The following is a 26,397-nucleotide window of genomic DNA, read 5'->3' on the forward strand; positions in this document are numbered from 1 at the left end:
TCCAGACTCCATCCTAGGGTCCAGGAATGTGAAGGTAAATTACACACTTCAGGAACTTGTTGTCTGGAGCCTAGGAATGAGGGAAATAAAGAAATGTGTGAATGTTCTGAGTTCACTCAAAAGGGCACACAGCTTCCTCTACCCACAGGGCCTGGCTGGCTTTGTGGAGGAGAACTTTTGCAGTTGGATCTCAGCTAAGAATAGTTTGCAAAGGCACAGAAGTGCAAGGTGTGATTAGTGTGTGTTTGTGTATGTATAGGTGCATTCCTTCCCAAGAGAAGTCTGGAAATGAATGAGAGCCTCAGAGTAGCTGTTACAAGCACACATGGCTCCAGAAGCCAGGCAGGCCCCCAGTGAGTGATGGATGGCAGCTGGTGGGATGACATTGGGGAATGGTGGCAGCTTCATCAGTCTGGAAGAGGATAGGGCCTGTGTAATGAGGCCAGAAGCATGGTCGCTCCAGCTAACAACTGCCAGGAGAAATTATTATCTGAGGAATCCTGAGTGTGCTGGGCTGATCCCAAACCAGGAGTCTTCCCACATGGATGCAGGAACCCAAGGACTTGGGCCATCTTCCATTGCTTTCCCAGGCCATAGCAGAGAGCGAGATCAGAAGCAGAGCAGCTAGGACTCGAACTGGTGCCCATAAGGGATGTAGGCACTGCAGGCAGCGGCCTTACCCACTATGAGATAGCACCAGCCCCTCCCTTGAATTATAAATGTTGATGTTGAATTTGAAAGAATTTTAGGACACTCGGAACACTTCTGTGGACTAAGTGGGGTAGAGGTTTGGCACCCTTGGTACTTTGGGTACAGGGATTCCTATGATTCCATTGTGCATGTCCTCAGCTGGGCCGTGTGAAGCTGGCTATAGACTGGTAATTTCATGGGAGTACACTATTGGGTTACCAGGTAATATTTGCAAGGCACCACAGCACAACAACTTCATTTCTCCAGGTGTTAGGTATGTACCTGCTGTGCACACAGTCCTTTCTCAGCTCTTGCAAATGGGCACAAAAATCTAGGTTGGCCCGGTAGAGCTGCAGTGGTAATATGGTAGCCATTAGGTACATGGGAAGATTTAGATTTCCACTGAAATTTACTAAAATTAAAAATTCAGTTTCTTAGATGTGACGTTTCAAATACTTCACTATTGCATGTGGCTAGTGGCTAACATACAGGACAGTGGAGGTACTGAGTATTTTTAACACTGTAGAAATATATACTGGATAGCACTACATGTGATTTCAAATTGTGTGGAGAGCCAGTGTGTTAACTCTGTACACTAGCACATGGTATTGGGCACTTAGGAGCTTAACAAACATGAGTTGATTGTTTAATTGGCTGAGAGCTGGCTCCGTTCAGAAAATGAATGGAGGCTGGATATTTATAGGTAGATAAAAAGCAGCTTTAAAAATCCCATTTGATGTGTGTCCTTCTGAAATCTAACTCTGTGCTCTCTACATTACCAATGGGAATGCTCTGAGACCATTGAAGCATTTAATAGTTGTCATGTTTCTAGTGTTGCTAGTGCTTACCCTCATGGGCTCATGTTCCAGAATCCACAGTAGCCTAGCAAGTCGAGGCATGTAGCTTAGGGGCCAGCTTCTGGACTTGTGTGGTTGCATCAGTGGATGGAGTTGGCATTGTTCCTGAAAACCTCCAAGAATGGGGAAAGGCCTAGATCCATCCAGCAAATAGAAAGTACTTAATACTCTGACATTGTCACTAGGGGAAATAACTTAAATGTCTACAAACTTCTCTTCTGGGTGAGAAAACTGGGATTCAAGCTATGACTTAGCTGCTTAAAACTGATAGGACCAAAGCCCACATGTATTTCCCCAAGTCACAGTGTGAGTGTTACTGTTCTTGTTCAGCATAAAAGGAAACTGAGGCACAGAAGTGTTAAACTCCTTTCCCAAGACCATGCAGTTGAAAAGTGTGGTGCTATAATCCAGACTGAGGCAGTTTGATTCCAAGCAGAGTTTGGTTAATCACAGTACTACTATGTCTCTGGTCTTTGCCCAGTTAATTTAACTCCTCTGTACCTCCGTTTCACTGTGCAAAAAAGACTTAACCTTACCTACCCCACAGGATTTGTTGCAAAACTAAAATTTTGGTGTACTGTGTCAGCTACTGAAGGATTTATTTGCTTTTAGACCAAGGCATTTGCTACTTATTATTGTTACTATTAGTACCTATCAGACTGACACAGTAAAAAAATCAGATACTAATTGAGTGAGGGAAGTGGGTAAAGAGGTTCCTGTGCACACACAGCTGGTGGGATTGTAAATGACCCTGAGGGAAGATGGCTTAGTGTGCTTGGGCTGCCTTCACAAAACACTGTAGGCTGAGTAGCTTAAACAATGAAAAATCAGTTCGTCGGTTTTGGATGCTACAAGTTGAAGATCAGGATGCCAGCAAATTTGGTTCCCAGTGAGGGCTGTGTGGCTGGCTTGCAGCCAGCCATCTTCCCATGGTATCCGCCCAAGGCCTCAGCTCTGTGCTCCGGGGGAGAGAGTGGTCTCTGGCACCTGCTGCTTCTCCTCTCAGGGCTCCGGTCCTATCAGGGGAGAACTCCACCTTATGGTCTCATGGAACCCAATTATCTGCTTAAATATAATCACATGGTCTCCACATTTATCTTTAGATACAAGCACACTAGGGGTTATGGTTCTATGTGTGAGTTTTGGAGGAGACACCATTCAGGTAATAAAAAAGCAGGTAGTGTGTGTCAAAACTAAGGATGCGCAGGTCTTTGGAACCCAAGAAAGCCACTCCTGGGAGTTTATCTTAGAAATGTGTGTTCAGTGATGCTCCTTGCTGGGAAGTCCATTGTAGCAGACGATTGATCTCACAGTCTGAGGGTCCTTTGACAGAGCATTGACCAAATCAGCAGTTGGGAAACATTTTCCATAGTCAGATATCGAACAGGAACCCTTTAGCACCGTGAATCTCAGTCGATGCTGTTGTTGTCTGAACGCAGCCATTTACAATATGCAGACTTGATTGGAATTAACTTGATGAAAACAGATGGTTGGCTGGAGTTGAGCCTGTTTTCTTAGTCCCTGGTCTAAATAAGTTTTGGTACATACACACAGGGTCTTATACAGTCATTAAAAGGAAAACTCAGATATAAAATTAAGTGGAAAATGATGATGCAGATGCCCCAATCAGGTACTGCCCATGTGCCAGGCACTGTCAGTAGTGCTTGCCATGAACAAGGGGACTTGAACAACTTCATGGAAAAATGGAATTAAGACACTGTACATTTTGCATGAATTTTTTGATGATCCCTGTATTAATAATTACAGTTTCACTATGAGGGAACAGCTATGTTAACCCCCATTTCATAACTAAGTATATATATATGAACATACAGAAAGGAACTTAGTCAGCCTTTCTCAACTAGAAGTAAGCCATAGAAGCAGGATTCAGGCTAGGGTTTGAAAGCCAAAGCCAGGGCCAGCGCTATGCTATGGTGGATTAAACCAATGCCTGCAGTGCCAGCACCCAATTTGGGCACTGGTTCTAGTCCCAGCTGCTGCACTTCAAATTCAGCTCTCTGCTAATGCACCTGGGAAAACCAATGGAAAATGACCTAAGTGCTTGGGCCCTGCACCTGCATGGGAGACCCCAATGAAGCACCTGCCTAGCCCTGACTGTTGGGGCCATTCTCTGCCTCTGTCTGTACGTCTACCTTTCAAATTAAATAAAAAGAAGAAAAAAAAGCATACAAGATTCATAATTCTCCCTAGAAACTTCAAAAAAGGGGGGGGGTGAAGGAGGAAAAAAAAAAGCCAATGACACAGTTTCAGTGTGCTGTCTCTAGGAATACTGTTTACCAGGACAGTGAGTTACTTCTTACATAATACAAAAAAGTGGGATTTTACCAGGGTGTCTCGGCCTATTTTTCATTAACACCTCTTCTAAGGAACAATTTTAGACTCCTTTTCTTAATGGCCTCCCTAGGAAATTATATCACAGATAGACAAGTGTATGTTCATGCACTGCTTTACTCAGAAAGAGGAAGATTTTTCTGCTGTTCCCCAGAGCCAGCTTCCGCCCTCCTGGGGCAATGCCACCTTCAGTTGAGAATTCATGGTTTACTATATGCTTAAGTCTTCATCAACCTACATTCTCATCTTGAAGAATCTGTAAGAAACTGAGAACTGGGGTTGGTATTAAAGTGCACTGGATTAAGCTGTAGCTTGTGATGTTGTCATTCCATATTGAATTGCCAGTTTGAGTCCCAACTTCTCCACTTCCAATCCAGGTCCCTGCTAATGCACCTGGGAAAGCAGCAGAAGATGGTCTGAGTACTTGGGGCCCTGCAGACCATCTGGGAGATCAGGTTGGAGTTCCTGGCTTTTGGCTTCAGCCTGGCCTGGCCTTGCCTCAGCCATTGTGGCCACTTGAGAAGTGAACTAGCAGGTGGGAGATTTCTTTCTTTCTCTCTCTCTCTCCCTCTGTGTGTGTGTGTGTGTGTGTGTGTGTGTATGTGGTCCCTCTCTCTATAACTCTGCCTTTCAAGTAGATAAATTTTGTAAAAATAAAACAACACATCTTATATTAAAAGCAAATTGAGAATAATCATTGCTGCTGGGGTTACAATCTGGGGAGGTCTGAACCAGAAGACCCTGGATTGTGTGACTTTGTACAAAAAGGTGTGTTAATAGAAGTCTCCAAGCTGCCAAACAAGTAAACTGTCTTATGAAGGTGGGCAAGGCCCCACAGTAGAGCACCTGCTGAGCTCCCTGGGCTGGCTGTGGTGCAGGAGCACTAATGAGGCCTCTGAGTCTCCAGAAAGCCCTTGAAAGGAGCAGGGCAGCTATTTCTCAATCTGTGGGGAGAGCCTGTATGTCTGGCTTCGTGGTTTATTCCATAGCCTCTTCCCCTTTGCACTGCACATTGGCATAACTAGATATTTAATGAGTTAACCCTTTGCTGGAATGTACCCGGACTGCCTCCTCCTTTCTTAGAACACAGAAATCTCCTCTGAGTTTGTTAAAATAAAACACACATCCCATTTATTCTTTATTGCTCAACAAATGAAGACTCTACAGTGCATTTTAGGGAAATGGGTTTGATGGCATAGAGAACTGGTCAGACCAGGATAACGACTTTGTTAGAGGCCCCAAACATTGTTCTCAGCCACTTGATCATCCCCCTGCTCTGGTGTCGAAACACTGCATATGTGTCATGGAGGACTGGGCCCTTTAATGGGTCAGATCATGTATGGTACCTTCATGCATGTGAATCAGTCAAGAGAGCAGAAACCAGCCATGAAAAGTAAAGGGATTGCAATGGAATGGAACAGCTGAATAATGTAGAGAACACAGACTGTCCTGGGTGGTAATGATGAAGCCTGTTGTGTAAAACTCTGAGTTTAGTGCTGTATGCTGTATGTGTATCAGGGCACTCAGAACATGAGTGCAGTGCTTGTCCTAGTAGGAGATGACTCTCAAACTGAGCCTTGTGAAAGTTCTTACCCTGCCTGTCATCCTCTGTGACATCACTTTTTGTACATTCTCCACATTAATATGCCTGGAGTAGTTTACGTATTTTCACTTGGGGTGGTGTAGAGGGGGAGGGAGGATCCAATGGTTCGTCCTTAACATAATGCACAGGTGTGGACTTCAGGTGAGACTTGCACTATGACCTTGGGATGGTGCAGTTTACAAACAGGTGTAGGGAAATTCCTGCTTAACTTTCTGAAGGCTTGGTAAGTGAGTCTCCTGAAACAAACTGACAATGGTGGATTAACAGGAGAAAAAGTATAGAAGTTCCTTCATGAGCATACATGGGTGGGTGTGGGGAGCAACCCGGACTAGACTAAGTTACTGGAATTAAGACTTATTCTATGCATCTGCTCTCCCACAATATGGCGCTTAGAAGGGAGAAACAGCTTCTACGCAGCTGCCTCCAGTTCAACCAATAAACAGCAGGACCTGCTCCTGATTGGAGGAGAACAGCGTACTTGGCATGTGGGTAGCAGAGTTGGGATTGGTGGAAGAGGACTATAAAGGAGGAGAGAGACAACATGCACCAGGGAACATCTAAGGGGAACATCTATCTGAAGAAACACCTGTGCAGCCCCCGAGAGAGCCGGCCGGCGGTGTGCCGCTCCCCCGCGGAAGTGGGGAAAGTGGCAGGGGGAACCGCCCTTCCACAGAGGTGGAAGGGTCGGTAGCCAACCCAGGAAGAACCAGCAGCAAACCCGGGGAGGGCCGAGCAGACAAAAGAACAGCGCAGGGTCCTGTGTCGTTCCTCCACGAAGACGGGGAGCGACATAATGGTGCCGTGACTCGGATATGAAGCCTAGGCAGGGTTTAGTGTCGTTCCTCCATGAAGAGGGGGAGTGACAGGTGGGCACCATGTAAAACATGAAACTCAAAGAGCAGTTTGTAAGGTTGGGACTCAAGTATCTTCTTTACAGGGGAGAGGGAACTGAAAGATGCAGGAAATTTAGAGGTGTAGTAAATTCTTTTAGGAAGAGTGAATGGGCCTAAAGAACAGAGCACGGGTTGGGACAAAACTAACAGGATGGTGTTGGATTTTCAGTCTTCTCCTGTGTGATAGGCGTTTACTCTCCCTTGGTTAATGAAACTTCAGTGGGACTCGAAGGTGGCAGGTGTGCTCCTCTTCGTGTATCTGATCTCAGGTAGGTGAGGGAACGTCAAAGAAAATCCTTCTCTGTGTTCACAGCTCCCCTTGCGCTCGCCATTGAAGGTCCAAAGCATCGGTTTTCTTCTCAGCCCCAAGCAGGGTAGCAAGCAAGAGTATCCTGGAGGTGAGCCACTGAGAGGCAGGGCTTGGAGGCCTCACAGTGAAGGAAGCATTCTGGCTGTGAGCAGACAGCAAGCTGTTTGTCACCATGCTGGAAACATGACAAAGCAGAGTTAGCATTTTGTTTTCCGTTCTGGCTAGGCAACATGTTATATTACCTATGGTATCATAGTATGCATATTTTAAGAGCAATGTGCAATATAATAGCTTGTAAAATGTATCATATTTATTTAACAATTATTTGACTACTTGGTATATTCCAGGGACTGTTGGAATTGCTGAGGTACAAATGTACATAATATGGCTCCACTCTTCATAGAATTTATGTTGAAGTGGGAGAGACATATAAAAATAAGGCAACAAATGAACACATAGTGTGAGTTTAAGTCTATGTGTAAGCTTTCCCATTGGGCTATCAAAACACTGAGGCAAGATTTGTGTCCTGTTCATCTGGATGTTTCTGTAGCCATGTGCTTAACTATGAACACTTGATGTGCTCAGTGATCTCATCTACAAACAATGTATTTTCAGTTCTTTGCACACTTCGACAAGGATAAATATTGGCTCTTGGTTGGGAACATTGTCGAAGTTGTTATCTCTGTATGTGATCATGAAAAAGCCACCAGCAGCCACACTTTAGGGCTACAGGGCAGGCCAACATGTAATTGCAAAGTTATGCTATTGACTGCAACAAGTATCAATTTTAATCATCATTATCAGCTATTGAGTGCTTGAGGCAAATTTGCAATACTTACATAAATCATTTTATCCTTTCTTGGCAGGACAGTGGGTAGACAGAATAATGTCCCCCGCAACCCCTCCCTCCAGTGTCTCAGATCATATGACATAGGGGAAATAGAGCTGCAGATAGAAATAAAGTTGAGAGTCAGTTGACGAAGGTTGAGAATTTATTCTGGGCTCCCCATGTAGGCCTAATGTAATCACCAAGGTCCTTTAATAGGGAAAAGAAATTCCAAAGGGGAAGTTGGAGGGGTGCCATGTGTGAGAATTCTACCTGCTTCTGTTTCCTTTAAAGGTGGGGAAAAACGGTCATGAGCCAGGGGATATAAGCAGCTCCTAAAAGTCGGAAAGGATAAAGAAATGGAATTTCCCCTAGAACCTTCAGAAGGAAGATAGCCCCGCTGATTCTCGGCTTTTATCCTGGTGCTACCTTTGCAGGATTTCTGTCTTACAGAACTTTAAGACAACAGATTTGCTTTGTGTAAGGTGCTATGTGTGTGGCCTTTTGTTTTGATGGAGAAGGCAAACACAGGTGGAGGTCACTGTCATTATAAGGGTGAGGAGTTGGAGGCTCAGACATGCTGAGGTCCTTTCTTAGAATCCAACAGCCCGTTTGCCTCCAGTCTTGTAGCCAAGATGGAATTTGGAGCTAACTCTCTCCAAGCTGATGTTTATACTCTGCTGCTAGCAATTTGTATAACAAATTTCCATTGTAAAGCCAATAACACTTACTGGTGCAGTAAGATGAAATCTATCCCCCAGCACCCAAGATAAACATCCAAACTCAGGTCTCATTGGAGGCAGCAGTCAGTGCTGAAAAATGCATCCTTGAGAGAGCATGTGGCACCCTGCTGCTAAGTCAGGTGGAAACATTGATCATGGCTAACTGGGAAATTTCATCAGAAGGCCTGTGAGCTTCCAGAGAGCAAGGTGAATATGGCCTTGCAAAAAGGTCAATAATGGTCAGAGCAACCCATCACCTAAGGAACGACCCAAATTCTGGAAGTAGTATGGCAGTGGGGATCACTCACAACAGGCTTGGTTCCATGGGAAAATTTCAGGAGAAAATATACAGAAGAAATGCAACTTAACAGAAAAAGAAGGAAAAATGTTGATAATAAGAAAAAACATTGAGTTAATATTTTGCATTTTTTGTGTTTACCAGATTGGCATGAAATCAGATAGTATGTTATGTGCAATTCTTTCCAGTAAGTGGGGAGATAGCTTTAAGTGCATATTAATGAACTTCAAAAAGCTTATGGAAAATAAAATTAAAATATTTTTCTATATTGGTGCAAATATTTTATAACACCTTGCACAGTTTTTGCATAATATGCATCTTTCCATGAACATTTTGAAGACAACGCATATGCATGGATTTCAAAAGTTTTTATACCAGAATAGCTATCTTTCAATTCCATGAACATTTTGAAGTACCATTATAGGAACCACTGAATCTGTTCACAGCTCAATCCAATTACATCATTTTAGACTACAAGAGGTCAAAAAATCAAAAATCAATATATGAATAAAATAGCAGAGACTCAAAAGAAAACACCTTCTCAGTCACCAGGAATCCTCTTAGATTTATTCCAACTGCCTTCAAGTGCTTGGTTCAATAAGGTAGGGTACAGATAGTGGAGCCCTGTCCATTTAAAGGAAATATTCAACTAGACTTAAGACATTGTCCACAGAAACATGGGATTTCCAGGAAAATAACTCATTTGCTCTGTTCTCATCTTGGCCTTTAAATGTCTCATGAACAACTATTATTCAGAGGTGAGCATCCAGGTGGATTGCAGGAGCCAGAGCCATTCTTGGAAGTACTTATTGTTAACAGGGTTCTCAAGAGCATTTACCCAAACTCTAAAACTCAGCAAAGCCTCAGACTTCATTTAAGCATAGTAAGAAATCATTCTTGGGGTCAGTGCTGTGGCGCAGCAGGGTAAGCTACTGTCTGTGACTCCGGCATCCCATATGCCTCCACCTGTGGCACCAGCAACCCATATGGGCACTGGTTCATGTCCCAGCTGCTCCTCTTCCAATCCCACTCTCTACTGTAGCCTGGGAAAGAAGTGAAAGATGACCCAAGTCCTTGGGCCCCTGCACATGTGTAGGAGACTTGGAAGAAGCTCCTGGCACCCCACTTTGACCTGGCCCACTCCCGGCAATTGTGGCCATATGGGGAGTGAACCAGTGGAAGAAAGATCTGTCTGTGTCTGTCTTTATCTGTAACTCTGGTTTTCAGATAGATAAATCTTTCTTTAAAGGAAAAAAAAAAAAAGGAAAGATAAATGGGCCCTTAGCAGTCTTAACCACTTAATTAACTTACTCCGTAAATGGAGTCTGACCTTACTCACCTCCGCAAATGCTTCTGGCACAGGCTTTCCTTCTGTTAGGGAATCAGCATCCATGTGGTCTGGGCCTTATGTTGATTCCACCCTTGATCAGACAAAGCACATCTTGCATAAGATGTAGTTTAACAGTGAGTTCAAAGAGAAGCAATGCTGTGTCGCTCCCCCTCTTCGTGGAGGAACGACACTAAACCCTGCCTAGGCTTCATATCCGAGTCACGGCACCATTATGTCGCTCCCCGTCTTCGTGGAGGAACGACACAGGACCCTGCGCTGTTCTTTTGCCTGCTCGGCCCTTCCCGGGTTTGCTGCTGGTTCTTCCCGGGTTGGCTACCGTCCCTTCCACCTCCGTGGAAGGGCAGTTCCCCCTGCCACTTTCCCCACTTCCGCGGGGGAGCGGCACACCGCCGGCCGGCTCTCTCGGGGGCTGCACAGGTGTTCCCTCAGATGTTCCTGGTGCATGTTGTCTCTCTCCTCCTTTATAGTTCTCTTCCACCAATCCCAACTCTGCTACCCACACGCCAAGTACGCTGTTCTCCTCCAATCAGGAGCAGGTCCTACAATTTATTGGTTGAACTGGAGGCAGCTGTGTAGAAGCTGTTTCCTCCTCTCCCAGCGCCATATTGTGGGAGAGCAGATGTATAGAATGAGTCTTAATTCCAGTAACTTAGTCTAGTCCGAGTTGCTCCCAGTTGCTCCCCACAATGCTGTTGTGGTCTAGAAAGGAGTTTTGGAGCAAGGAGCTTGGGATGCAGAGAGACCTGGATTTCTGTATTGGGAGGTTTCCGTACAGTTCCAGCTCAGCGACTGAGCAGGTAGCCTAATCTTTATGAATTTCTGTTTTCTCATGTGCTCATGAGTATAAAAATAGGACTAAATCTTGTATTTCCTAGGAGTGTAAGTAGGAACATGGATATATAGTATCCGACAAGGGTGAGTGTTTGGAGTAGAAGTTCTGGATCCCTTTGTCAGCTCCTTGGTAATGCACACCCTGGAGGGCAGCAGGTCATGGCTCAAGAAGTTGGGCCCCTGACACCCACATGGGAGGCTTGGATGGAGTTCCTGGCTCCCAGTTTCTACTGGGCACAGTCCCAGCCATGACAGGCATTTGGGGGGAATGAACTGGAGGATGGGAGATCTGTCACTGCCTCTCAAATAAACCCAATAAAGAAATACACTTTAAAAAGCCTATAATATAGTTCTGTGTGCAGAGTACCCAGTGGATAGTAACAATGAGGAACTATTTCTATTATTGAAGTTGCTCACAAGGATTTTTGCCATTACCTGACTTTTGTGAACTTCGCTTCTATAAACTATTGTATAGGAATAATATGGGTAGTGATAACAGTGCTGTGTGTTTAAATGCAAAATGCTTACTTAGCTCAAGGGCTGGCATGTTGTAAGTACACAATAAATATTACCTATTACTTTATAGTTACTAAATAATGCATCTTTGAACATCTAGATAAAGTCAAGTGACACACTGATGTTGAAGTCATATCTATATGCAAGGAATACTGGGGAGTTAATGCAGATAGAAATATCTAGAGCCAAAAAGGGACTTACATTCTAGTCTTCTTATTGTCATCACATTGGCCATGCTGTTTAACATTGCCTAACCTCACTGTGGTAGATGCTGTTAGTGGTCCGTTCATTTGCTCTCATTACTCATCCCTGAGTGCATGCTGACCTAATGACTCCCAGTGTGCAGCACCTGTGATGCTGCCCAGCACTTTCTCTATCTGTAAAGCCCATTCACAGGATGGCTGGAAAGTGCTGGGGGATTACCACTCTGCCAGAGCAGCGATCATGTGGTGGGACTGGGTGGATATACACCACAGCTCATCTGCTCTTTAATTCTGTTAACTGTTGAGTGGTGTTTTGTAGTATGTTGCATGTTCTCCAGTGTGAGAGAGACCCAGTTCTCTACAACTCTAACCCTCTCCATAGCAAGACTAATAATTGGCTTCCCTCTGTTCTGTGACTCACTTCTCTAAACCTCAACTTGTCCTTGAATTCTTGTCTCAGGGTCTGCTACCTGGGAACTCAATTTAGGATACTTGCATTCAAGTGTAGACAATGGCATCTACCTTTAAGCTACACTGTAGATAGGATTAAATGCAGTCACAGATGTCATGGATTTTGAAGAACCCAAAGTGCTATGTGTAGGTGGAGACTGACTCTTCAGCTGGTATTTGAGAGTTCCCCACACCAATATTTAAGCTCCTAGAGTTGGCCTGCACTATTGGTGAACAGTGATGCAGCCCTCATCCTAGTTTGGGCTGCCAGTCTTGGCCTCTGGCTTCTCAACCTGTGCCCATCCTCCTTCAACTCTTTTGCTTTTCTTCATGTCTTCACCCTGTTTTATATCTTCCTTAACCTTATTTTGGTATATCTTACTTATCTGTTGATGCCCTGATTGCCCAGCACAAGATAATACACTCCGTGAATACGTGGGTAACACCGATCTTCTCCAAATTTACATCCTTGGCACCTAAAAGAGAGCTTGGCACATGGCAGGAGCTTAATGAACAGCTGTTGAGTGAATTGATGAAGTAAATAGTAAATCCTTTTTCTGCATCCTCACTTACAAGACAATGTGGAAATAGTATAGAGTCCCATGAACCATTCACTTTGCTCTCCACAAGGATGATTTATTGTGTAACTATAGCACAATCTTAAAGTCAGAAAATTACGAGGGGTCTCCTCAAAGTGAAAATTTTAAATCATTGCCCTGATTAGTTACCTAGTGGCATCTCCATTCACTTAGAATGAGGTCCATTTCCTGTGATCTCCATAGTCTCTCATAACCCCGATCCTCTCTTGTGTGTTCCGGTCCTACTAGCTTTATCCTTATAAGTCTTGAGAAGGTACTGAGTGATCTTCCACCTTAGGTCCTTGGATGAAGTCTTCCCTGTGCCTGAAATGTTCTGCCCAGGATGGACTCCTTACTAGCTCATGTCTTCACTTCTCAGTTGGAATGTTATCACTTGAGACTGGGTTTCACTGTCAGCCTTATCCCATTCCTCCCTACACTTGGCCTTGTTTCTTTCCTTCATAGCATTTATCAAAATTTATTCTTGTGTATTTTGCTGATTTACTTGCCTGCTATTTGTATCTTTCAACTTCCTGTGTTAGTTGCAAAGATGTTAGAGACTTTACTTTGCTCACCTTAGTACAATTAGAAATTTGACTTGTAAAAACTCAGGTTTACTTAAGAAGTGTGTATAGATCCTCACTGTTCAATATCATACTGATATGATTTGGATATTAACTCTGGTGTTTTCCCAAAAGCTCGTGTGCCGAAGACTTGGTTCCCAAAGTCTTATGTTAATAGTTATTGCTTAAAGGGGAATTCTTGACCCAATTATGATGGTTTGTATCAGGTGTTTAGCAGGTGGGCCCATTGAAAGGTCCTTAGGTCATTGAGGGTGTATCAGACTGTAGTTCTTGTAGAAGAATTGGTTATAAAGGAGTATCCTGGGCCCAGTGGCTTTCTCTGCTGTCTGGCTCAACATGTAATCCTTTCTTTACATGCATTTAACATCTGCTACCCTTTTCAGATGCCTGCCCAGTAGGGCCACCCATTTTTGGATCCTCAACCTCCAAAACTGTGATCATCCTGTTTTAGATCTTCTTCCTTTATAAATAGCTTCTTTCAGACATTTGTTTTAGTGACGAAAGCCAACTATTGTACCAACTCCCTGTGCTGTGTGCTACGCAGTTAATTAACATTTCTCACACAAGGGTGGATTGATTCTTGTCCTACCTCATGATGTGGGATTATCTGCAGTTCCATTTTACAGACTAATAGTGATATTCAATGATCACTTCAATGAGTGATTTTAAGACTTTGTGTTTCTTTCCCTTGGCCAGCCTCTAATTTTAGCCACCGATAGAAGGGAAGCATGCACCTTCCAAGACAAATGGGGGAGAGGAGCATGGTGATAAGACTGAGGCTGTCTCCCTTCTACTATCCTTCTGCCTAATAGATGTTAGCACCCAAGGCTTTTATTTATCTGAAGAGCTAGGGGCCTGATCTGTTCAAGGGCAAGTGCAATTGGGAAATTTGGGAAAGTTACCTTCACTTTGGACAGCTCAACCAATTGGGCCTGGGGGTTAGGAGATGAAAACTCCTGTCCCTTGATGGGAAATTGCCAGATATATTCTGAATACTCTTAGAGATGATGAAAGGATTGATTTCTTCCTGCCTTTACCAGCAACAGCAGGAGCACACCATTTTATTGACTTTCCCTCCTTGCCTGTCTCGTTCTCCCCACTCACTCACTCACCCCTGCATTCTGGAATTGTCTCCTAAGCAAACCACTTGGAGCCAAGCCCTTGTCTTTGGCTCTGATGTTAGAAGACCCCAAATCCAGACAGTTCCTGCTGTGAGCTAGAAGCTGCTTGATCCTAATTCTAAGAGGCAGATAAGATGTGCAGTGGAATGAATGAGAGGTTAAGTATCTTGCCAGAGGCATTCATTGCCCTGCCCACATCCCCCAGTGGTTGAAGGTGATCTCCTGGGCTGTTAACTTGCCTGCTTCCCAAGCAGTGCTTGCCTGTTGGCTGTGACTTCATGAAAGTTTCTGGACTAAAAACAAACAAAAGCAGAAGATAGAAGGAAAAAAGAATCAAAGGGAAGAAAGGGGGAGGGAAGGCAGGAAGAGAAGAGAGAAGGCAGGCCAGTGGGTCCTGGGTTTTGGAGGGAGCACTGATGGAGAAGAAAGAGGAATGTTGGGTAAATGGCAGTGCAGAGGTTCTAACACAGACAGCAGATCTCAGAGCCCACCCTTCTTACCCACATCGTATATCTCCTCCCAAAGGAACACTTAAGAAAGTGAAGTCAAATCCAAAAACTCAACTGGTGAGTAGTGAAGCCAAGCTTCCGAAATGGGTTGTTGAATACACAGATCCGGGCTTGCCCACTCCACCCATCACCTCCCTTTTCCACAAGGTCAAATTTACGCTCTGCTCTTGAAACCAGAATGAATGAAGCCAGTTCAGTGAAATCCCCATTGGGTTACAGCCGCTCTCTGTTGTAAGTCTGTGGCAGGCTAGATGCAATGTCTTTCCATACGTCACAGCACCTGTGTATTTTGGAAGTGCTAAGTCTGGTGAAAATCACTGCTGATTTTAAGGATTTCTCTAGTTTAAGAGCTCATGGGAGTTTGTGAAGCAGAGGTCATGTTCTCCTCCTGGACAGCCACTACCCCAGCAAATGAGCAGGGGAGGGAACCAGGGAGGGAGAGCTCATGTCAGTTCTCCTCTCCCATTGCTAGCCCTCTGCCTCACAGCTACTAGGAGTTAAGGTTTATTTCCTCATCCTCAGGTTACCCATACCCCCTTCTCCTCCTCCTCAATTCTCAGTACTGAAATCCTTTGAACATGCTATTGTCATCATTTCTCTCTGCTTAAAAAAATCTTTTAATGCTTTCCATTAGTTTCTTTAGCATAAAGGCAGAATTTCAGGTCATGATGTCCAAGCAAGTTTCAATCGTGCACCTGCCCATCATCATCTCATCTCTTTCAAAACCACCCTTGCTTATTATATTCAGGCAACTCTGCATATCCAACTCTTGCAGGCTCTCCTCCACCTGGGACATCTTCCTCTCCCACATGTTCTGTTAAACTCTTTGCAGTCCTTAGGTCTGAAGCTGTTAATTTATATGGCCTCATTCTACTTGTGCTATTTTATCCCTGGTGATTTGATTAGCATTGAGTGTGCAGGAGGTCTTAGAGTGGTGGAATGAATGAATGAGCAGCAGTAGGTTCACTGAACAAAGACAGGGGAAGAGATTAGAACCACTGTATATTTTACCTTTTTTCTTTCCTGGTTAAAGCTTACCAGGTTCTGTCATTGTAATTCTTCATCATCCAGTCAATATTGTATGCAATAACTTTATTAAGGTCAAATAGATATCACAATACAGGCCTATCCAACAGGATATAGAAACTGTTTACACATATCATCTAAGACACGAGATTGCTTTGTGCTAAAATGCTTCCAACATCACAGATCACACAAAGAGTTTACACATCAGTAACGACTTGGATCTGGAAATACAGATGCTCTGTTTTCCCTCCTATTGGGCCTTTGTGTTTCAATTGAGTTAAAACAAAGAGCTGAAGATTGGCATTTTCTTGATAATGAATACATTCTTGGGAATATTCTGTGAGAATCCTCTTAGGGATACAGAATGGCACAAGGAAGCCACTTCTAATTTATAGGCTACATTCCAATCAGAATTAGTAAGCTGAGCTGTGACTTGAGAATTTCCAATAATTAGATTTAGAAACATGTTAGCTTTAGAAATAAATAGGATTTAAACATTTAGCTGGTAGTGTAGGTTTTACAGAATAACCTTTATAGGTTGATGCTTCCTCAAAGCAATTCTTTTTTTATTAATTAATTAATTTATTTTTAATTTTATTTTATCCTCATAGCAATTCTTGACCACAGTATCTGTATCTGCATCTCCATTATTCTACATAAACACAAACAATTACTGGGTCTTAAATTTTATGGTCCACAGAATAAAAGTCACAAAACACCATAGAAAGTTAAAAGAATGTAAATATTTAGTTAAGTAAATAGGATAGATACTGGGCAATTACTATATATATATATATTTCACTGTATATCTACTAATAGGACAATATCCCCGAAACCTTAGTTACAATGCATTCAGAAACTTGGTAAAGCCAAAGAGACAACTCGTAAAGTATATAAAGTAGTGAATCTGTTTACTTTAAACATTCATTTAACAAATTCAGGGTGCAGACTGGAAAATTTTAATAAATACAGTTGAAATGTTCATTGTGTGAGAAAACGCTTATTCATGCATTAAATCATTTAAGCACTGATTGATCAAGTAAAAAACACAGAGTAATTGTCTGAAACAAATATTTAGAGATGCACAATCCTACAAGGCCTAAAACTAAAAAATAATGCATGCATGTTGTGATACACCAAATTGTCTTTTAGGAATCCTTAAAACATCTTTTGCATCAAAATGCATAGGAAAACTCAGTGCTATTTAATTTACTTTATGCATATTACATACTAGAGACTTGAAGCTACAAAATGCTCTTACTATCTCTACACACATACAAAATGACATAAAAGTATCTGTGTATATAACAAGGTATTCTCTCCAATTAGCTGTCTATGATTAATAATATATTTCCTTATGTAGTCTCACCTCTAAGTACCATTTATCACGACCCAGGCCTTTCTGCCTTAATGAGGACCACAGCTCTCTGATTTACATTCCACACTCTCTGCATTAATAATTGATCGAAACTCATAAAAAATTCTTCTGCCACTAAAATGGAAAGTGGTGAGGCTATCTCCAGAAGAATACAAATGCTGCTCTTTTAAATCTGATTAGTAAAGGAAGTAGGACCACTAGGCTGCTGGCCAAACTCCTCTGAGGATGGCTCCAACCTGGCCTGCTGGCTATACCCACCACTTGACCCATAGCTATCTTGGTTGTAACCACCCTGACTATAGCTGCTGGAGTGTTTCTCCATGGGGTCGGAAAGATACCGCTGTCCAGAGGAATGCCAGCCAGTCTCCTTGAAAACAAACCATATGTTTCCAGCCCAGAGGATGAAGTTCAAGAATCCAAAGACCTGAAAGAGAATCAAAGCAAATGAGTTGACTGACTAGACAGTGACCCAAGGGAAAGAATCTCCATTCCAGAAAAATCCTCCATCATCTGAAGGCCACTTATCACTTTAGTGTTGAGTCCAGTTCAAATATTTCTTTTGGAACCACTCTCTCATTTACAACATATAGCTTTGATTGAATGCATGTTCCTGGTCAGACACTCCATGGAAGATATTATATATCAATTCACTGAGTTTAAGAGTCAGGATTAGAGGAAGGTGCTATTATTATACCCATAGTAAAGGTATGGAAACTGAGGTGCAACAAGGAAAATAATCTGGTTCCAGGTCACAGGAATTGGTAGATTTGGAATTCAAACTCTTTTGACTCCACAGTTTGGGTTCTTACCAAAGCCATGCTTACCTTCCCAAGTAGGACATCGCTCAGAGTGTGTAAGAATATTTTCAGGTAGTACAGGGCTAAATATTTTTGTTTTAATGTGATACATCTATTTATAATGTTAACTTATCTTTATGGCTAGTAGACTTCTGTCTATTGTAATTACATTTAATTTAAATAAAAACATTAAGATTCATTCAAGTAGTATATAGATAAACACCTACATGATAACACTCCAGGGCCTTTAAAAATGTTCATGGAAATGCATATTATAAAAAAGCTAGGCATGGCTGGCACTGTGGCTCACTAGGCTAATCCTCCACCTGCGGCGCCGGCACTCTGGGTTCTAGTCCCGGTTGGGGTGCCGGTTCTAGACCCAGTTGCTCCTCTTCTAGTCCAGCTCTCTGCTGTGGCCCAGGAAGGCAGTGGAGGATGGCCCAAGTGCTTGGGCCCTGCACCCCATGGGAGACCAGGAGGAAGCACCTGGCTCCTGGCTTCGGATCGGCACAGCACGCCAGCCGTAGCAGCCATTTGGGAAGTGAACCAATGGAACGAAAACCTTTCTCGCTCTCTCTCTTTCTCTCTCTCATTGTCTAACTCTGCCTGTCAAAAAAAAAGTTAGGCATGGATTTCAGAGGTTTTTTTATTTATTTTATTTATTTTATTTATTTTTTTATTTTTTGACAGGCAGAGTGGACAGTGAGAGAGAGAGACAGAGAGAAAGGTCTTCCTTTGCCGTTGGTTCACCCTCCAATGGCCGCCGCGGCCGGCGCGCTGCGGCCGGCGCACCGCGCTGATCCGATGGCGGGAGCCAGGAGCCAGGTGCTTTTCCTGGTCTCCCATGGGGTGCAGGGCCCAAGCACCTGGGCCATCCTCCACTGCACTCCCTGGCCACAGCAGAGGGCTGGCCTGGAAGAGGGGCAACCGGGACAGAATCCGGCGCCCCAACCGGGACTAGAACCCGGTGTGCCGGCGCCGCTAGGCGGAGGATTAGCCTAGTGAGCCGCGGCGCCGGCCTTCAGAGGTATTTTTTTACACCAAAACCAACTGTTTTAATCCAATTTTCTATGAATTTTTAAAACTGCTCTTGTATGTGGAACACGAGTCTCTGCAGAGTTGTACTTTCTTGCTTCTCACTTTAAAAGTGAACTGTGAAACCGACTATGGGAGAAGTATAGATTCCAAGAGATATAAAATGTCTTTTTTTTTCAAGGAAAGGCGTGGGATTTGCCCATCGAATTTCTTCTTACTCTGCAGAAGGTGATTGAGAGGACAGAGCTTTCCCAGGGCCTTGTGTTTGGTGGAAGAAGAATTGTTGGCCATGCAAATGGTCCAAACAGAGGCCCTCAGGATGTGGCTTGTCCTGCAGCTTTGATCAAGGCTGGGGGTTGGCTTGGGAATCAGCCACAGGCTGTCTGTTTTAACAGCCCTCAATTTATTGATATTATTTTTAATTGACACATAATAATTATACACACATGTTTAGGATGCACAGAGTGTTATTCTGATACATGTAAAAAATGTGCACTGTGTTGGGAACATTCTAAGTTCTTTTTTTAGTTTTCACACCTATTTATTTATTTATTTATTTTGACAGGCAGAGTGGACATTGAGAGAGAGAGACAGAGAGAAAGGTCTTCCTTTGCCGTTGGTTCACCCTCCAATGGCTGCCGCGGCTGGCGTGCTGTGGCCGGCGCACCGCGCTGATCCGATGGCAGGAGCCAGGTGCTTTTCCTGGTCTCCCATGGGGTGCAGGGCCCAAGCACTTGGGTCATCCTCCACTGCCTTCCTGGGCCACAGCAGAGAGCTGGCCTGGAAGAGGTGCAACCGGGATAGAATCCGGCGCCCCGACCAGGACTAGAACCCGGTGTGCCGGCGCCACAAGGTGGAGGATTAGCCTGGTGAGCCGCGACGCCGGCTATAGTTTTCACACCTTTAATAAGTCATTGTTAACTACAGTCCCCTAATGTGCTACAGAACATTAGAATTTTTTCCTCCTATCTAACCATATTTTTTACCCAACTGCCAACCTCTCTCTATGCCCCTTTACTCATTCCCTTACCAGTCTGTGTAATGACTATTCTACTTTCTACTTCTATGACACCAACTTGCTAAGCTTCTCATTATGAATAAGAACATGTCCTATTTATTTTTTTGTGGGTGTGCCTGGTCTATTTCCCTTAACATAATGTCCGCCAGTTCCATCCCTGTTGCTGCAAATGACAGGATTTCAGACACAGAAAGATAAATATCACATAATCTCTCTCATATGTCAAGTTTAAAAAGTCAACCTAAACTTAGAATGAGGATTACTAGAGACTGGGAAGGGTGGAGGGAAGGAGGATGGAGGAATGTTGGCTGTCAGGCCCCCAAACACAGGTAAAATAGATTTTAGTGTTCAACAGCAGAGTGGAGTGCTTATAGTTTGCGATAATGTATGATAGACTGTATATGGCAATGGAAGAGAGGAGCTGGGAGGCTCCAAACCTAAAGAAAAGGAGAAATGGAAATGCTAATTACTGGATTTGATTAGTTTATGCTGTATACAAGTGTTGAAATATTGCACGGTACCTCTTAAGAATGTACAAGCACTATGTACAAGCACTATATTAACATAAAAAATCTAAAAATTGAAAAATTACCGAATTTTATTATTTTCATGAACAAATAGTCCACTGAGTGTATGTACACATCTATAGAGAGAGATATATATATCACATTTCTCTATCCATTTATCTCTGCATGTACACTGAGGTTGAGTTCATATTTCAGCTATTGTGAATTGTGTGACAATGAATGAGGGTGTGCAAATATCTCTTCAACATCCTGATTTTTCTTTCCTACAGATATATACCCAGTAGTGAGACTGATGGATCATATAGCAGTTTTGGAAATCTCCATACCATTCTCCATAATGACTATACTAATACACATTGTCACCATAGATGAGTAAGAATTTACCTTTATATGCATCCTCACCAGCATTTGTTATTTTTCTTTTTTTTTCTTTTTGACAGGCAGAGTTAGAGAGAGAGACAGAGAGAAAGGTCTTCCTTCCATTGGTTCACCCCCAAAATGGCCGCTACGGCTGGCATGCTGTGCCAATCTGAAGCCAGGAGCCAGGTGCTTCCTCCTGGTCTCCCACATGGGTGCAGGGGCCCAAGCACTTGGGCTATCCTCCACTGCCTTCCTGGGCCACAGCAGAGAGCTGGACTAGAAGAGGAGCAACCGGGTCTAGAACCGGCACCCCAACCGGGACTAGAACCCAGAGTGCCGGCGCCGCAGGCAGAGGATTAGCCCAGCGAGCCACGGTGCTGGCATATTTTTCTTATTTTTTAAAATAATATCTATTCTAACTGAACAGCCCCCTACTGGAGACAGATAACAAAAGTGTAATACAAAGAATATTTAATACCTCTTTAGCATGACACAGAGCATTCAAAATAGACTTGGACAGTCCTCATAGTTCTATAGCAGGTGTTGGAAAGTTCCTTGCTGAGTCAAAATTAATCCCTTAGTTTTTGGATGGTGAGGTGGTCTGGAGAGTGCTGTTTTGGGAGTGAGGAGGGCTTCTTGTGCAGTCAAGTTGTGGGACTTTTATCAGGGGCCATTTACTAAAGTATATCGATATTTAAGCAGTAGGTGGATTACAGCATACTGGGTGTCTTTGAGTTTTGGAATAATTTCCATGGGCTTTGGAATTATAGTGGCTGAGGCACTGTATTCTTTCTCTATGACCCTGTACAAAGGATTTAATCTCAAGACTTCAGTTTTGTTTCTCTGTTTATAAAAAGAAGACAGTAATTTCTTACGGGATAGTGGGACAATTCAAGAGATCATGTGTAAAGTAGCCAAACAGTGTTAGACAAAGGACAAACATATTGAATGTGAACTGATCCTCTAAATCCATTTCTAAAAAATGTTTGTGAGTTGCATTTCATTGACTATTTTGCTGCAGTATAAACTGAAGTGGAGCTGTGATAGGACAGATTGTCAAGAGATGACAATGCCCAGAACAGAGTCACTATGCCTCTGCTGATGTAACGGAATCTAGTTTATCTGAACACTGGTTTATCTAGACTTCCTGTCCTTCTTCACTTCCTTCTTTTCTACTCCTTCTTTTCTATTCCCTTCCTCTTTCCTTTAATATTAACTGAGAGCCTGTTTTGGCCTATTTTGTGCCATTCCATAGGCTACTTGCAGAGAGTGATGGAAAACATAAAATTTAACAGTTGCTTGACCAAAACTAACAAGCTAATCACAGACCAAAATGTAACTTAGATACAGAACCTTTGAACCATGTGTGTAGTAACTAGGATATTTTCCATTAAAGGGGAGATACTAAATAAATTGTGCCTTTATAAGTATTTATCAAGACATGAGTGGGAAAATTAGCAAGGAGTCTTTTCACATAGGAAGGGATGACTCTATCTGGACTATAATTTTGCCAGATTATTATCTTTTGAACTCTTCATTTTCCCTATGATACTTGATTTTAAAAATGATAGCCTCAAGAGGAACCTAGACATTGGGTAAATGCAACTAAAAATAGAAACACAAATAAAACATTTCAGTGGGCACATTTAAGGAACAATGATTTCTTACTCCATGGTCAGCATAGAAATATCAATCAGACTGCTCTTGGCTGCAGTATTTTAAGGCACATGGGCCCTTGACTTTCCATGCCATTTTGTTGCAAAGAAAGTCAAGGTGAGGATTTTGATTGAACTCAGATGTGAGGACAATAGAAAGAAAGATGGAAAGAAACTATACATACCAGGAGAAGGAATGGGTAGATGAAATCTACATTAGCCAAAGAGATGTGTCTAGATTGCCTGTTGTGAAGCCAGAGAAGCAGCCAAATAAATTATATACAAAAATAGTTATGTCAGTGAACCATCAAAACAAAGATTTAGAGGCTCTCTCAATCCCACGCCTCTCTGGGATCTAACACTGTATGACATTTCAGAAAATGAGTACATTTCACTCGCAGGTTCCAGTTAATACATAATGAGCTTTGGTCCTGTGGTGGGCACCATGACAAGGGGTTTTCACGGCTTATTTCACTGAATCCTTTCAACAGTCTTGAGGTCTGTTCTATAATTACCCTCATTTTACAGGGGATTAAACTAAAGTTTAGAGAGCTTAATTATTTTGTTTAAGGACAGCCAATTATAGTTTTGAGTAGCAAAGCCAAATCTTGGTCCAGGTAAGGAGGAAACTGTGCCCTTATTTGAGTGGCAAGAGCATTAGGCGAATTTGCCTGTAGCTCAAGCATGGCTATAACTACTCAGGAAATCTTAAACAAGCCCCTGAAACTCAGCTGCCCATGTTTGTAGAAACTGGCTAGCTCATCTACATTTTATTTTATTGTGAGCTTTCAGAAGCCAAAGTACTTTGAAGAAAGTACATTTGTTACCAGTGGTAGAAAATGAGATCATTACTTCCATTTACTTGTAGAGAACATCTATTGTGGATGTGTCTGGCTCCTTCTCTAAAACTTTGCCCAAAAAGGTGGGTTCTTTGGATGAATGCTTTGACTACATGATTCCCCAAGCTTTTTAGCCATAACTGATAAGACCAAGGTAGACACTTGGCCTAAGGTGGGTCAATGAGTTTCTGTCGTCAAGAAATTTGGAATTGGACCTCAGCTATTTTAGTTAATTACAACATGTTTCTTTAAAAACTTACAATATTATAAACTTTAGAGAAGCTATCTTCTGTATTTATAGAAAAAGAGATAAAATTGTATCTGAAAAGGGAGTATTTTAACAGATGAAGAGACAGATGAGCAGAAACAGTAAAGAAGAATGGAAGGTGAGAACAGTCCAATTTTTTGATGGATGTCCAGTTCCTGGCCCTGGGTTCTGCCCTGGGAAGACACATTTCAAACATTTCTTTCCAATTATTTCTGTTTGCATAAGCTGGCTCAATGAGTTGAAGACAAACAAGTTGTCACGAAAAAGAACAAGTTGTGTTTTGGCTAATAAGCTTTCCCCTGATCTCCTTTGCAGAGCCAAGTTGCAATCCAATGTCTTGAGCTTGCTCCCAGATCCCTGCCTCTAGAGCAGAGTAATACAAGGTTAGGTAAAACTTGCTTCGCAATAGGGACGTCTTGAAGAGCTGTATGCTACCTTACACCTAGAACCCTGGATCTGCTCTAGATTCTGATTTTTTTAGAGCCTGTTTCTTCAGGTTACATCAAATTGATGAGCTCCCTGATAGCTTCCCAAAGAACTTTTCACCCTGACAAAGTCAGAGTCAGTTTCTGTGACTTGCAATCCAAATACAGGGCATACAGATACTGGTACTAGAAGGGTGCAAAGAACAAATTTCACCAATACCGGATTGTTTTACTTTGACCAGTTGGAAAGGAGTTTCCTGTCACAAGGAACTAAAAGGCTCTTCAGGGACATAGATACATACCTACAAGCACAACATATGATTTGATTTTAATATGACTCTCTTTTTGGTTTTACAAGCACATCATTTTGTTTTTCACTCATAATTCCTATTTTAATCTAAAGTTTATTAGAGATATCAGAAGTGGAATTAAAGGGAACATACAGGGTCTCATAATTTATTAGGAGATGATTGGACTAAGAGATACATCAAGTAATTTGATTTTTGTCCCTTTATGCTTTGAGATCAGAGTGACAATAGCTTCTATTAAACACTGTCCAGAAACAAATGACAGAATAATAACTATATTTGTTAATGCATACCTTGAACTATTCATATGCATATATGGCCAATAGTTAATAAAAAGTTTCGAGACCCTCGTATATAGTTTATTTCCATGGTTACCATCTCACCAAGGCAGGATTCAGTCAAGTCATCAGGACCAGAGTAGAAACATTTTCCCCTTTCTTAACTGTCTTCCCAGATTGAATTTGAGAAAGCTGTACAAACACAGGCTAACCTTGAAGAAAAGATAATTTTTTCTTAGGGTTTACTTAAGAATGCTGTTGCTTCAACAAACATGGTTGAGCCTTGTATCTGTTGATGACTGCTGCTTTTCCCGGCCACTACAGTTTATGTCTTTGTGAGAGAGAGCTTCTCTTTTTAGAATAACACAAGTTTTAACACTTATAAATTAAGAATCCAATTTAGTGTCCCTGGTGTCAGCTTGTCTCTCTTTGTTAGAGCTAAATACTTGTTAATAATATTTGACTTTGTTCAACTACTATAATGCCGATCTTCTAAAATCATCAAGTAATTAAACTGGGAGCACAGAGAAGACAAAAATACATTACCATAACCACTAGAAGTACCTTTTAATACCATGTACTGTATTTCTTTTTGTAGCCTACTAGGTCTGTGTTTTTTTCTTTAATCAATAAGGTGTGATCTACATGTGGCTTCATGTTTCTTCCCAGGAATAGACTTCTATTGCCATCACATAGTCCTTTCAACTTCTCTGACAAGCTTCAGGATTAAAGCTCAGATTTTACATTTGCTTCTGGCTGGAAATTTTGACTTGACTGTTATCTAAACAGCAGCTGCTAATACCTGCTGTGTACTCATTAAGAACTCTGCAATGGGTGGCATTCAAGTCTACGGCTTCTCACAATAAAGAATTTGAAGGCCAAAGCATCACATTGCACCTGAGGTGAAAGATCACCTCTTTGAGAGGTCTAGTTTTGGAGGCAGAAATTTCCAAGATGACTTCTGAGATACTAGTCTTACTCCTTTGACACACAGAGATTTGGGAAGGAAAGCACACATGCAAGCCTACTCACCACGGAAGTGTTGAGGCTGGACATGACAGGGCTGTGGACAGCCATGCATTTGTTGGATGGCTGTTTGCAAGCTGACATCAGTAATAAGACTTCCTTGGGGTCTGTTGCAACTTTGACATCAGATAGTCCTTTCGCCCAAGCAGATGAACCCACCAACCACAGGAAGGAAAAGACTACGGTGACGATGAAGTCCTACAGAAACAGAAGAGAGCAAACAGCAAAGGGGAACATGAATTCTAAAAGCAAATGGTTAAGTTTATGTACTTATTTGGCCTTTTGGAAACTTAGAATATTCTGTAACATTGGAATAGAGGAAACATGATGAAAAACAAAGAACAGAAGGTTTATGATACTTGTATATAAATAATTGTAGTGTTTATTCAATGCTTATTATGTCCCAGGAGTAATGCTAAGGACATGATAACCATAATCTAATTTTCTCATAGCATCCTGTCAGGGAGTTTTTACCATCATCCTATTTGTAGATTACAAACTCAGAAAACAGTTGAACAACATGTCTAGAACATGAAAGATAGGCAGGGAATGTATTGGGATCCAATACTGAGTCCAACCACTTAACTAAAATGCTGTCATGATCTCAAATATGTAGAGAGACTTACCAGTTGTTAAACACTTCTGGATGTCACTACTTACTCATTTATTCACTTTTTAATTCAGCAAACCTACAAGTTATTTATTGCAATGCCTGCAGATGTGTTTAAAAAGGTGGGAGACAATAATAGCTATGTGTTCTAAG

At 42.3% G+C, this 26,397-nt stretch overlaps 1 protein-coding gene and 2 long non-coding RNA genes across 5 annotated transcripts in view; 1 reads left to right on the forward strand and 2 right to left on the reverse strand.

Moving 5' to 3' along the window:
* Positions 1 to 4,991: 4,991 nt before the first annotated feature.
* On the reverse strand, positions 4,992 to 10,362 carry LOC149124328 (uncharacterized). The gene is made up of 3 exons (XR_016214242.1): positions 9,891 to 10,362; positions 7,545 to 7,650; positions 4,992 to 6,880 (listed from the first exon to the last, which is right to left on the reverse strand). It is a non-coding gene; the product is annotated as an uncharacterized LOC149124328 (long non-coding RNA).
* A 118-nt stretch (positions 10,363 to 10,480) lies between these two features.
* Positions 10,481 to 26,397, forward strand: part of LOC127486064 (uncharacterized) — a 54,271-nt gene continuing 38,354 nt past the window's right edge. Inside the window, exon 1 of the long non-coding RNA XR_016214243.1 lies at positions 10,481 to 10,699. This is a non-coding gene — a long non-coding RNA (uncharacterized LOC127486064). The remainder of the gene's footprint in view (positions 10,700 to 26,397) is intronic.
* The window catches only part of SYNPR (synaptoporin), a 358,350-nt gene continuing 347,724 nt past the window's right edge, over positions 15,772 to 26,397 (reverse strand). For all 3 annotated transcript variants that reach the window (XM_002713284.6, XM_089305467.1, XM_017343927.4), the window contains 2 exons: positions 25,641 to 25,832; positions 15,772 to 17,522 (listed from right to left, as the gene is read on the reverse strand). In XM_002713284.6, coding sequence (XP_002713330.1) covers positions 17,265 to 17,522; positions 25,641 to 25,832 — 450 coding nt within the window. In that variant the 3' untranslated portion in view covers positions 15,772 to 17,264. The remainder of the gene's footprint in view (positions 17,523 to 25,640; positions 25,833 to 26,397) is intronic.

Source organism: Oryctolagus cuniculus, chromosome 10, assembly GCF_051225735.1.
Source record: "Oryctolagus cuniculus isolate XC-2025 breed Fujian yellow rabbit chromosome 10, ASM5122573v1, whole genome shotgun sequence".
NCBI lineage: Eukaryota > Metazoa > Chordata > Mammalia > Lagomorpha > Leporidae > Oryctolagus > Oryctolagus cuniculus.